Source organism: Squalius cephalus (assembly GCF_949319135.1).
Source record: "Squalius cephalus genome assembly, chromosome: 7".
Lineage (NCBI taxonomy): Eukaryota > Metazoa > Chordata > Actinopteri > Cypriniformes > Leuciscidae > Squalius > Squalius cephalus.
In genome coordinates, this window is record NC_137128.1 from 8,377,023 (window position 1) to 8,390,889 (window position 13,867).

At 39.2% G+C, this 13,867-nt stretch overlaps 1 protein-coding gene across 1 annotated transcript; it reads right to left on the reverse strand.

The window, feature by feature from the left end:
- Positions 1 to 4,161: 4,161 nt before the first annotated feature.
- On the reverse strand, positions 4,162 to 5,442 carry LOC307161615 (uncharacterized protein). Its single transcript, XM_079876470.1, has 4 exons — positions 5,357 to 5,442; positions 5,160 to 5,279; positions 4,909 to 5,034; positions 4,162 to 4,572 (listed from the first exon to the last, which is right to left on the reverse strand). Exons 1-4 carry the CDS (start codon positions 5,403 to 5,405, stop codon positions 4,505 to 4,507), a joined length of 363 nt encoding a protein of 120 aa, XP_079732596.1. The 5' UTR covers positions 5,406 to 5,442; the 3' UTR covers positions 4,162 to 4,504.
- Between the last annotated feature and the right edge of the window lie 8,425 nt (positions 5,443 to 13,867).

Sequence of the window (13,867 nt, forward strand, 5' to 3'; positions counted from 1 at the left end):
CTGACACTCGGACCCTGAAGTTAGGCACGTCGTGACCTTCCTGGTCACAGATTTGGGTTGCTGAGGGCCAACATGTCCAGAACAAACGTGCCGCACAAGCCCTGAAAAGTGAAGCCAAAACATCTCGATCGCCCCCCAGTGACTGGTCCTAGTATAGGTCATAAACCCCACCTCCCCGTGTTATTTAACGGGACGTGAGACCAATATCTTTTTTACAAAGGTGGTTTCTTTCATTTGCTGTCGTTTTTATCACGCTGATGTAAGTTCAAGTGTCTGTTTCTAAAATAAGTTGTTTTTTAGTTAGTTACGTGATGCTATAAAAACGGTGGTGTGACGTCATGATTGACAGCTGTGATTGACAGGTTCTCTGAGAGAAGTACTCACTGAAGCACCAACAGACTTTTTTTTCGGGATCTTCGGAGGACTGAGGAGATTGTATTTACTTTATTTTAACAAGCCTCTTGTCGTATTGCAATCAATTTTTTTTAAAAGTGCACTCAGGGAGAGAGTGAGAGTGCGAGAGTGCGAGAGTGAGGGCAGAGCGTTGATTTCGCGGCTTTACTTCCTGCTCACTACTGCGCAGGTCTGGTCCCGAGATCGCTACTGCGCAGACTCAAGTTCCAAGATGTCAGCGCCATATCGGGACACTGGCGGCTTCAGTTCTCACCAATGGAAGAGAGCGAAGGGGCGTTGTCCATATTTTTTTACAGTCTATGGTCCAGAACAACAACTCAGTCAATCTCCAATGCCAGTGGTTCCTTAACCTGTAACCAAAAAGACTAACAAACACACAACGACACACAACTTTTCCAAGGTTGGATTTGACTCTAACTTTAAACAGGAGAGTCCTCTCAAAAAATCAAGATTCTTTCTTGAGAATTCTTTCTCTTTCTCTCAAGGAGAGCTACACTTTAATATAAAACGATAAAGTAAAGCTTTAACAAAGAAATGGTCTCTTAAACTATTGGTTCCAATGACCCTTATATGTTTTAACTAGGGCTGGGAATCTATTAACATTTTTTTTAATTAAATTAAACAACACAGGAAAAAAAGGAACAGAAAATAGCCCTATATATCAATATATTATTCTTTTTCAATAATCAACACACACACACACACACAAAACGGAGAGTGCGGCTCACACACGGAGCGGAAAAAACCCGCTCGTGAAACCTGATCGCAGAACACGGATGGGCGGCATATATTCGGCTTATATTTTCAGCCCTTTTTTCTCTTTTGGCCAAAAACTGAAAATGCCATTCGGCGGCCGAAAATTCGGTGCATCCAGATTCAAACCAACTGGTATGGTATTTGAATTCAGCTTTGCTAATTGTACACATCATCTTTGTTTTGTCAAACGCACCATCAGGCAACTTTTTAAATGCAAACATTCCTCCTAAAACTCCATCCTTGTACTTCTCCATCATGACAGGGTGACTTGGTTCGGCACCGTCGCAATAGCAGCCACAACAGAAAGTCATTAAAACGAGGCAAAAAAAAAAAAGTGCTGCGTTAATTGCGTTATGTATTCAATGTATTTGAAGAAATATTAGCTCTTACCTTGACAACAGCCTCTGGAAGGTCACCAAGGATTTGGAGGCCAGTCTTCAAGTCCAGGGTCTTGGAGATCAATGTCTCCAGTGTGGGTAGAAGGGTGCCATAGAAACAGTTGTCTTCGCCCTGAAGAATGTCAAGGGATACTGTTAGTGGCTTCATCACTGTGCAGTATTCCCTGAGGAACAGGTACTCCCGATCTGTGATGGCCTTCAACCCAAAATTGTAGGAAATGGTGTTCAGCTCGGCGATTGGGAATTCACAGACACAAGCAACGGCATCATGAAAGGAGTTCCATCTGGTCGTACATGGGACAAGGAGCTTCCTTTCAAGCACTTCATCCACAATCTCTGCAGCAACTGTGGAACAGCTGGCCTTGTTCCACAAAGCTGTGCATTTGGAGGTGGCACTTCTGTACACAGCTTTTATGTCTGGCCTTGAAAGTAGCCACTTGTCCACATCAGAGCATGAAATAAGGTTTGCTGTGTGCGATGCACATCTGTGGTGTGGTGGCAAAGTCACAACATCCTCTTCCACATCCTCTTCCACATTCATGTCTTGTAAGGCATCATGAAGGTCGACAAAAGTCACATCATCATCATCCTCCTCCCCAGAGTCATCACCCTGAATGGGCTGGTAAACTTTAAAGGCTTTCACAAAATTCGAACCATTGTCTGTGACAGTAGCTGTGATTTTGTTAGAAATACTAAAGGATGAGTGGATATTGTCCAGTTCAGTAGCAATGCTGTCATACGCATGACGGCCCTTGAAACGTCTGCAGGCCAAGGCTGCTTTCTTTCGCTCTAGGCTGTGTGGATCTAACCAGTGGGCAGTCACGCTGAGGTAACTGCGGTTGTGCGCAGTCCAAATATCTGCAGTTGTAGACAAAAAGTCCAACTCTTCAAAACTCTTTTTAAGCTCTGTGTTCATTTTGGCATACTCAGCATCTAGGTATTTAGCAAACGTCTTTGAGCATGGCGTGCAGATCCCTGCTTTCCTAGGTATTTTAGCAATAATGGCTCGGAATGAATCATCCTCCACCGTCGATAATGGCAACATACTTTTAACAACACACCTGCCTATCATACGGTTGACTTCAGCATGTGTCATCTTACCTCGTTATTAACCCACCTCCTCACTAGCTGTGTGAGCCAGGGGTGCATTCGGATTACACAGTTTATTCAATCAATGCATAGTAACACACCGCATTTAACGTCCAGTAATGTTAAAGGAGAACTCCGGTCAATTTTAACATTGAGCTCATTTTTTTGTACATTTGGAGTGCTGTCAATACAGAGAACAACGACAAAAATCGGTGTTGCCTACACCGAGTTATTCTATTTTTAAAATTTGCACCCTGTTGACTTCAATGGGGCAAGTTTTAAACCTGCTTTTAGCCTCTTAACATCCTTGATGTGTCATTACAAGTGCACAGAAAATGTGAGTGATTCCTTCAGAGTGAACACGAGTGAATCTGACTGCAGTAGATGTGAAAGATATGTATAAAAATGATGTTATTTAAGCCAGCGCAAATACCTGTGTTTACATCCTGTTTTCGGTTGAAGTCCAAAGTAGTCGATTGCCGAGTTCACGCGCGTGATCATAGGTAACTAAACCTAACTAAAAATCGACTTTGGACTTCAACCGAAAACAGGATGTAAACACAGGTATTTGCGCTGGCTTAAATAACATCATTTTTATACATATCTTTTACATCTACTGCAGTCAGATTCACTCGTGTTCACTCTCAAGGAATCACTCACATTTTCTGTGCACTTGTAATGACACATCAAGGATGTTAAGAGGCTAAAAGCAGGTTTAAAACTTGCCCCATTGAAGTCAACAGGGTGCAAATTTTAAAAATAGAATAACTCGGTGTAGGCAACACCGATTTTTGTCGTTGTAATGAGGGGAAAAGTAATTAGTTAGATTACCCCGTTACTGAAAAAAATAACCTTGTTACCTAGCGCCGTTCTTTTAAACGGCGTTATTCCAAACACTGGTTTTAACACTTGTTGGAGACCTTTCTCAACCAAAACATCTTTCCATAATTAATTTCTGGAAGATGGGCTAAATGAGCAAGCACTGTTACTGCATTCCTGACATCAGCTCCAGTCAAATATTTAAATACAGACATTAGAGAATACACGAAAATAACATTTCACACTGGTAACTTCTATAACTAAGTAAAATCTCACTAGCCTAGAGAAGTCATTAAACTCATTTGATATTTAGAAAATATTGATTAATACCTTGATTACAATCACTCATTAGATATACATTGAAGCAGCAGTTTATTCCAAAATCCACCTCTTCAACTCATAACTTTATGGATTGTAAAATTATGATGTCTTTGTAGATTAAAGAAGTTAAAATTGATGTCTAAAATTTAAAAAATATTTTTTTTTATGTGAAAATCTTATGTAAATTGCTGCTTTGGAATTGCGTTTAATAAAAAAAATATATATATAATAACAATAATATATATATATATATATATAATGAAGTGCATTGCATGCTCACATGAAATGTCCTGCATGTGTTTACAAAAATGTAATTGGATAAACAGATGTATTTCAATCAGCAAGGCAGATGTAGCTGGCTAGCTTGTTTGGCTAATGTAATGTTAACCTAAACCTTACCTTCAACATAGGTGATTTAGTTGCTGTGCCCTTTCAGATCATGAGTTTCGAGTAAATATTTTATTACGGATGTTCATCACACAAAAAATGCAAAGTTTTTCTTTAATTCTTTAATACATTCTATAGTAACATTTCCTTTATGCAAGGAAGAAAGTAGTTTTAATGCAGTAATTTTATGTTAAAAAAGTACATATTTTCAGTTCCTTAAACCTAATAACAGCAGAGCAACAAACAAGCTTTATTCAGATTGTGTATCATATTGAGTTTGTTTGATGGTCTTTGCTGTAGAATCTGAAGTTCAGCTGGACTCAGTGAAACAGGAAGTAGAAGAGCAGAGGAGACACGAGCAAGAGGAAGCTTCCCTTATACACTCCATCTAATCAAGACAGGAAGGAAATTAGTATTATTAACACTCCACTACTAATACTTAGAATAATATTGATAATAATAGTTATGAAAACTGCATGTTCATTGTTGATCAATTTCTCACAGTTTTTTAAAAAACAATAAAACTCTGAAAGTACTAGACTAATTCATAAGCTTCTCCTTTTCATGTAGGTATAGCTTTACACTATTTTTGACTACTTTTGATATTGTGCTGCTTATTAACAATCACTTCTTCATATTGAATTATTGTTTGTATAATTTCCTGATTTCAAGTTACTGTGGATGAAATCAAACTGCTAGCGCATGATCAAACAAAGTCCAATACCTGCTGCATTGCAAAGATCAGTGTTACAGCAGCTCATAGTCGCTGTCCCTCCAGTTGGTAGCGTTGCAGTCCCTGATTGACATTCAGGTGCGCACCCTTTAGCTGTGACGACCACCTTAGAGGAACCTGTAAAAAATTTCAATATAGTAAGATAATAAAACAATTCAAAAATTAGCAGTTAACAAGTAGCCTATACTTTTTCTCCAGCGGTATCACTTATACAGCAGATTTCCACATTATATTGGACTTACCGATGGTTTGTTCCACTGTAGTGCTTGAACATATAGAAACTCCAGCTGCACATGTCTCCTGTTTTGTTTCACAGGAACCCGTCATATCAGGTGTGCAGGATAAACACTTGAGAGAATAACCTTACAGAGAGAGACATTGAGTTAGCGCTCTACAGTATGATTAGCAAATACATTTAAATACTTGCTGTTTTCTGTACCTCCAGTGAGAGAAATGAAAAGAAGAACGACGGAGACCTGCAGATTCATCCTGTGTCAGGAACTGAGTGACTATACAGAAAGAATGCTCCCGTTACTTTTATGTCTGTTCAGAAAGGGGTGGGTTTAGGACTCTTTGTGCAGAAGGAAATCTAAAACTTAAACAGGTAGGGGCTTGTTGTCCCTTTCCTGGGGCTCTCTTCTTATTCTTGGGGCTCTCTCCTTTTTCCTCCTCTTTTCTCTCTCTCTCTCTCTCTCTCTCTCTCTCTCTCTCTCTCTCTCTCTCTCTCAGGTAACATTTTACATGCTGGGTAAGATTATTGGTATAAGTTATCATCATCTCATACATCTATTTTGTAACTATTTTAAGTGTAACCATAACCATATTTTGTCATTAAACCTTAATATTAACAAATATTAAGCTATTGTAACTGCGCTTATTTCCGTCGTTGGTAGCCTATAAGTGGCAGTGGGTGGAATAGACAAGAAATGTGAAGTTTTCTCCCATCTTGCTAATAACATTTCTTTAGTCATTCGGCAAGTCTTACAGCTTGAATAACTGCAGGAATCCACCCTTACAGACTCATTTGGAAAAGCGCTTTGTCTCCCTCCCAGTACTTCTCCAGAAGCATTTTGATGATTACGCAATCAATTATTCCTTGGATTATTCATAGTAATCCATGCTGCTCTTTGTTAACATATCTCAAATGTTGTCTCACACACATGCTCACGCAGATTTCTAACATTGAGGTTATCGTTTGAGATAAATCAATTATACTGCAACAAGAAATTATTTTCTTTGGTTAACTGTTTTGGCAAACCCATTCTACAGATCCTACACTCCAAAAATACCTGGGTTAAAAACAACCCATTTCTCAACCCAGCACTAGCTGGGTAAATATTGGACATAACAACTGCTGGGTTAAAGTAACCCAGCAAGTTGAGTTAAACAGTTTAACTCCGCAGGGTTGGGTTGCACAATTTAACCCAAATTCTGCTCACACTGACTAAACGTGGGGATAATTTTAGCTCATTATGGGTTATTTCCATTTCAAGCAAATGTAATTTATATATTTTATTTAGGCTATATAAATTATTGAATTATATATACTGGTAATTTAGGAAGTGAATGGAAATTAAACAGTCTAAATCAAATAATAGTATTTAACGGCAAGTACATTAAAAGCATCATTACTGGGCTGTGCTGGGTTATTTTTTTATCCAAACCGCTGGGTTCTGTCTATTGGGTCATTTTGTTGGGTTATTTTCAAGTTTTGTGTAACCCACTGCTGGGTTAAATTTCAGTAGAAATGATTTACCCCCTCATAAACTACACAGCTGGGTAGTAACCAACTGCTGGTGGTTTGCCAAACTGGAATAAACTGGACTGGTAACAGTCATTTTGTCTTCTGTCCTGAGGGAACATTTGTTTTCATTCATCAAACGTGTTGATGATTAACTTTGTTTGATTTTCCCGCCACTCATCAGTTGCCATGGACACTCATCAGATCATCAAACCTGTTTGCCATCTCCTCAGTATCACAATGTATTTAAGGGGCTGTTTACATGACACCATTTCCAACTAAAAATGTAAACCTTTTAATGCGTTTTGGCCATTGGTTTAAACACAAACTTTTGAAAATGGTCTCTGTGTAAACGACAAAAAATCAAATCTCTGAAGACGATGACATCATGAACATGTATATTACGTGTTCAGTCTATAGTATTTCATCGCCAGTAGCAGCAGAATACAGCGTTTTTAGTCGTTTTCGCGGAGCCATGTGAATATGGGGATCGTTTTGACAATGAAAAAAAAGAAAGAAAAAACTAGTGAATAAGACCGGCTTTGTTTAAGTTCGTAGTTCTTTTAATAATCTTCATCGCTTGTTTTATACTCTTCTCATACTAATCGGTCTGATCCGGTGATTTAAAAAAAAAATTTGCCTTAAACACAGAAAAGGCATTTGACAGGACATCCAAGGTTTATTTAAGAAGAAACCATGTCAGAGACAAATTTCATGCAGATAACGTTTGCACACACACACACACACACAAACACACATGTATTTAACGTTTGTGTTGAGAATGCAGCATGTTAAATGACTAATTAATGCCTATGTGATGTTTATTTATTAGAACGAAACTGTGTGGTCCAATCTATGCAAAATAGCCTACAAAATGATGCTTCAGGCTCTTGTGCAGTGCCACATTTAATACCATCTATATTAGGGCACTGGGCATTGCCAGGATATTTGAAATCGTGTTTAATATTTTCGAAACAAGAATTTATTTCCAGTTGAATTTATTTTCTGATTTCCCATGCCCCCCCCCCCCCCCAGACTGGTTCTTAGTCCCCCCTGTGCCCCCCCATTTATAAAATCCTGGAACTGTCTATACACACAAAAAAACAAAAAAACACACACAATGGGCAAAACCCCTCAATTCTCCTGCAAAATGAAACTTTACATTCAAAACTATGTTATTTCTTCTCAAAATGGTATTTTGCTTTCAAATGACACACACAAACCATCATATGAATCGACATTTATAAGAACCAGTTGAACACTGATGTGCTCAATGTAAAACACTATGATGAATGGAAAACACTTCTTCTCCATTCATCATAATGACTTAGGCCTTTTTTTGTTTAGTGTTACACTTACTACAGACAGTACATACATAAGTGTGTTGTAAAATATTTGAGAATATTGTTTTTATACTCAGAACACACAAATACACGGTAACAAATATATTTTATTTTTCCCACAAAAACAATGTACACAGTGTACATCCCAACCAACATAAAGTTGCACATACAGTCGTCTACATACAAAACAACAGAATAATTTATTGTATACAGTTACAGTAAAAAAACAAACAAAAAAAACAAAACTATGCTGCATCCTTTCTTCTGTTTCGGTCTGACCACAGCACCTCATCCACATCACAAGCCATGTTTTCCCTAGCCAAGCAGTGGGGGAAATATCGCCTAACATGGTGATTCCAGCCATGAAAACATCAACTGCTATATCTGCACATGCGTCTTCCATAGCTTGGAGAAGGGGTATACACGTTTGTGGATTTCGGTCATACACTTTCCATCTCCAGGCAGAAAACAGAAAACTCAATAGGATTGAGGAATGGAGAATTGACCCAATGACAACGTACCTGAGCTGCTCTGGGCCGTCTCTCTGATCTGGTGGAATGAGTGTGTTGTGTAGGGTGTCCAGGAATGTGATCAGATGGGCAGTGTTGTAGGGGCCAAGGGTAGCATGGTGATGTATGACGCCGTGGTGGGTAATTGGTGGGTAATCACTGCACACATTGTGATGTTCCTTCCGCGCTGGCCAGGGACTTCAACAATGGCACGCTGGCCGATGATATTCCTTCCCCTCTTTCGTCTTTTTGTGAGGTTGAATCCAACCTCATCAATGAAGATGAACTGGTTCTCCACTGCAGCCACCTCTAGCTCAAGGAAACACACATGACAATATCTGAAAAATACATGGAGTGGTCACTATTGTGAAGCACAATCATTATGATTACAGTACTGAAATATGTATAATTTATAGCGTGTTGAGAGTATGCATCAATTGTGGGATTGTATAGGACTCACTTGCACATAGTTATATCGCAATTCTTTGACTCTTTCTGAATTGCGTTCAAATGGCACCCTGTAGACCTGCTTCATCCTCAGATTATTTCTGTGCAAGACACAGTCTCATGTTGATAAGCTTACCCTATCAATATTTTGAAACATCTCATTGTTTTCTATTATTAGGGGCCAAGCACCGAAGATGCGGAGGCACCTATTGTATCTGTTCCCGTTCTTCTTCTTCTTCTTCTTCTTTCGCTCTTGGAGTCTATGGCAGCCCATAGAACCGCTTGCGGGAAAGTTATGAAATTTGGCACACTGATAGACGACAATCTGAACTGTCTCCATAGCAAATTTGGAGTCTCCAACTCAATCCCTCTAGCGCCACCAACTGTCCAAATTTGCACTCATGTTCGATGGCACCCTATGAAGTCATTTTCCGTTTCCATTTTGAATTTTCCCCAAAAACTACTTTTTCTAACTCCTCCTATGGCGTTGCTCCGATTTTCACGAAAATTGAACCAGATCATCTTCAGACCATGCCGACATGGAATGGAATTCAAGTTGATTTGTCAAACAGTTTTCGATAAACGCACAAACAAATTTTAGGTAGGGCTTGCGAAATCAGACATAAGGCTGTATCTCCACAACGCTTTATTGGATTCAGACCAAACTTGGTACATGTCATCACAAGCATGACCTTGTCTGATTTTCACCAAAATCAAATTGTATCATCTCCAGACTGTGCCGACTAAAAGTTATGGATTTCGTATATTGCAGCAGCAAAGTTGAGGCATGATGCCAAAATGACTATTCCGGCTTTATCTCTGCAATGCCTTGACATACTGACACCAAACTTTGTATATGTCATTGTCACCTTACTCTGACCACATCACATCAATTTTGTAATTGCGCCACTTATTGGTCGAAAGTGATAATCCATTAAATCATATTTTAAATTACTGTTTAGATGATTTTTCAGCCATTTTTCCTAAATTCCTCTTTAAATGTCTTTAACTGCTCATTGTTGCAGTTGGTCTGACACATCTTGTCGTCTTGTCGTTAAAGAAAACTTTAACCACTAGCCTATCTGCTGTTACTCGTGGCTGCATTGGAAGTGCAAGCATCAATTCAATCGAGATATCAGCGTCTTCCTCTAATATGCTAAGGTACATTTCACATTTCTGCATAGCATACTATGATATTTATATAGGCTGGCCTATACAGGGTCTGACATTTGGTGTGAGGTTGGGGGTATTGTGTACAGTGTTAATTCCCTCAAGTGACGAGTTCATAATGCGGTGAATTCCCGCTCCCATTTACTTAATAGAGAGACGCTCGACATGCAGGAGTCTCTTGGAGAAGTCGGCAGCTCGTTGCGGGTGGTGCGAGCTGTGAAGGAATGTTGTGGACACTCTAAAACTGTGGAAAAACACCTTACTGAAATTGGAGGACCAGATTCAGAATACATTATGCCTAATTTTAAATGTATTTTTTTATCAAACAATATGATTTAAATGGTGATGAGTTTACAGTTTTGATGCATTTTAAAAAGATGGATGATATATATTCTTCAATCTTTCTGACAAACAAAAGATAATATGAATTACAGTATGTACAATGTTTTTTTGTTTTTTTTACTTTATTAATTGTAATGCATAGTTATTATAAAGTTAGTTATTATAGTTATTTATATTAATTATAAATGTTTATTATAAGGGGGTAGAATCCGCAGCTCAGTACTCACTACTCACTACTCATGAGTATTTTTAAATAAACTACTTTTTACTCTTACTCAAATAGTTTTTTGGACAAGTACTTTTTACTTTACTCACACTATATCTTTTGGAATGTATTGGTACTTTTACTTGAGTATGTTTTGTCAGTACTCTTTACACCACTGCTAATCATACAGTGAATCATACAATGACAAACCCGCACAGGAAAATGTACTCGAGTTAGAGTAAAAGTACCCACATTTAAATCTACTCTTAAAAGTAAACATTTTCCCAAAAAATACTCATGTAAATGCAACAAAGTAAATATACAGTACTTTGTTACTACCAGTGGGGATTTCTTTAAGACTGCAAGGGAAGCTCGGCTTCCCCTATAATGTCAAAAAAATAATGGTCAAATATGTACTATTGTATTAACATTTTATTGACTAAAAATGGGTTAGAAAACGTTCATCTCAAAGATGAGTTCGTTCAGAATCAGCTACATACAGCAGGTCGGCTGACTCGATTTCCTTCTCATACATTCCCGTAGCGTCACAGTGCATTCCCCTATTGAAGCCCAGTGTCCAGTGACTTCAATGGGGCTGCTTCGAACAGTTTTTTTCAGTGCTTCGAAACTAGACAGTCATTGGATAAATGCTGCGATTATGTCCTGCCCACGGACGCTCAGCTTCTCTGGGGGTGAATGAGGATGTGGGCTGGCCTGGACTCCGGGCTTCTGCGTGATGATTGGAGGGTCTGTCAAAAGACTGCATCTCCTTTTGACTGACAGCGATTTTGTACAATAAGAAATCGCTGAAGCTATTCACGCTTCAGCGATTCTCAAGTACAATCGAAATACAAACTGTTGCAACCTATTTCTTGATATTTGCTTGGCGAAATTGCTAGCCAATTTTCATCATACATTTCACACAATTATAAACCACATTCCTTGTTTCAGTTTTACAGAGTTTAATAATTTTTTTTATATTGTTCATTCATTCATTCATTCATTCATCCATTCTTGTAGTAGGTTAGGCTAGCGTCGTAGGGTTGAAACTGCACACGATGGCAGACAGTGCTAATATTGTCGACCTGATTTTGGCGAAGCCATTTGAAAGTGTTCCTTCCGAGGAAAAACTTAGAATTAAACAGCAGGGCAGATCAACACCTAAGATTGATTTAGTGCAAAAGATAGGGAAAAATAACAGGTCTTTTCAGCTCTCCTGGTATGACAAATTTACTGTAGCTGGCTGACTGGAAGTGCTGTGACAAATAAAATGTACTACTGGCCATGCCTCTTGATGAAACCATCTCACGGATGTGTTGTTTGGTCAAAGGTGGGGTTTGGAGATCTGAATAACTTTGACAGGGCATATAAAAGACATGAAAAGAGCAATGAACATGTGAGTGCATGTGCAAGATTAAGTTGCATGGGCAGGATCAGGGTTGAGAATGTGTGGCGAGACACGGAGGGCTTAGAGGTGATCAGCTAGCGACTACGCCACCCTGGAATCTTGCCAGGGACAATAAATGGAATTTCTTATTTAAAGCAACACAGGTTCGTTCACAGTAAATTGGCAGGAGACGTGGATACAAAAATATATATATATACATTTTATTTAAGATGGATACTTTATAAAAAGCACAGAACAACCGTCAAGACACTTAATATAGACACAACAATTAACCCGTTTGATAAGACACACGCAGAGCGACCTGAGTAATCAGTGGCATCTGAATTCGAGAAAAAGGAGCCGAGGCAGAGCAGGGGATAAAGGGCACATAAGGCCTCCACGGCAAGTCACCTTTTCCGTACACCTGTGCACACACTCACACAAGTACACACACGCCACTCATGACACAGCACTCGTGAGAAAGACCACCACCAGCAATCCGCCCCTGCTTTAAGCACTCAGCTCCTGTAACAACAGAATTAAGTTACACACTCAGAATTCTCACAGTTGAGACACACTCAGAATTGTCACAGTTAAAACACACTTTCCAAATTAAACATATTACAAATTCTAATCACAATACAAAAATAACTAATACAAGAAAAAAAAAGAAATTTAAATCACTGATGTCACACAAGACAGAAATGACCAAGAAATAAAGGATTCACATTGACTTGGTTCGTCAAACATAAACTCTTAATTTCATTTAAATCATAAACTAAACAAAGAAAATGTAATACAATAATAACTAATAGAAACTTACATTGACAATCTTTACAACCACACTATACTGAAAGAAAAGTAAACCACCACACACACACACACACACACACACTTGAATAACGAACACAAAGGACAACAATTTCAATGTCAACAGCAAAGCAAACAGCGCCTCCAGACAGTAGTCCCACGTAGCCCAACTGCACGGAAACTAATCGCCCATGCAGACGCGACCAATCTGTACTTAATGCATCTTATGGGTGCGATCTCTGGGAACCAAACCAGTCAGGCAGACAAACATATACATGGAAGCTGAGGGCTCGTCCAGTCTATTGGGAGGACAACGTGCACGCCGGCGGTACTAAGCGCTTCCGTATTGACATGCAAACACCCGTACTGGCCGTGCTTGAATCAGCCTCACCCCACCCTTTGACAGAAAAGGGACAACCTCTACCCAATGCCGGCCGCAGGAATTCGCACGCCACCCTGCATGGCGCCTGAATGAGGGAAGGGGCGGTAACTCGTGACACCATACACTCTAGCCAGCCCATTTATATATATGCTACTGTAACCCACTGATAGGACAAAACTCAACGAGTAGACTAACCAACCACATGCAGGCGGGAAGAATTTCATTGTACCTGCCACACATGCAATCAATGAAGGTGCTCGCATTCAAGTGGCTAAACATAATGAAACAAAGTCAAACAAAACAGGGCCTTTCTAAACTGCCTTATTGATGTGACATCCTTGCTTGGCCGGCAGGAGCTGTCATTTAGGGGACATGATGAGAGTAGTTAATCATCCAACAATGGGAATTACAGGGAGTTCAGAGAAACATTAGCTAAATATGACTCTGTCCTGTCCACACAATTCGAGTCCTCAACTGTGTTTTCTGGTATGTCCCATACTATTCAAAATGACTTGATCTCTTCTCTTGCAGCCACCGTTTCTGATCAGATCAGAGAAAAAAATTCAGGATGTTCCCTTTTTTGGATGGCAGGTGGATGAAACAACTGCATCCTG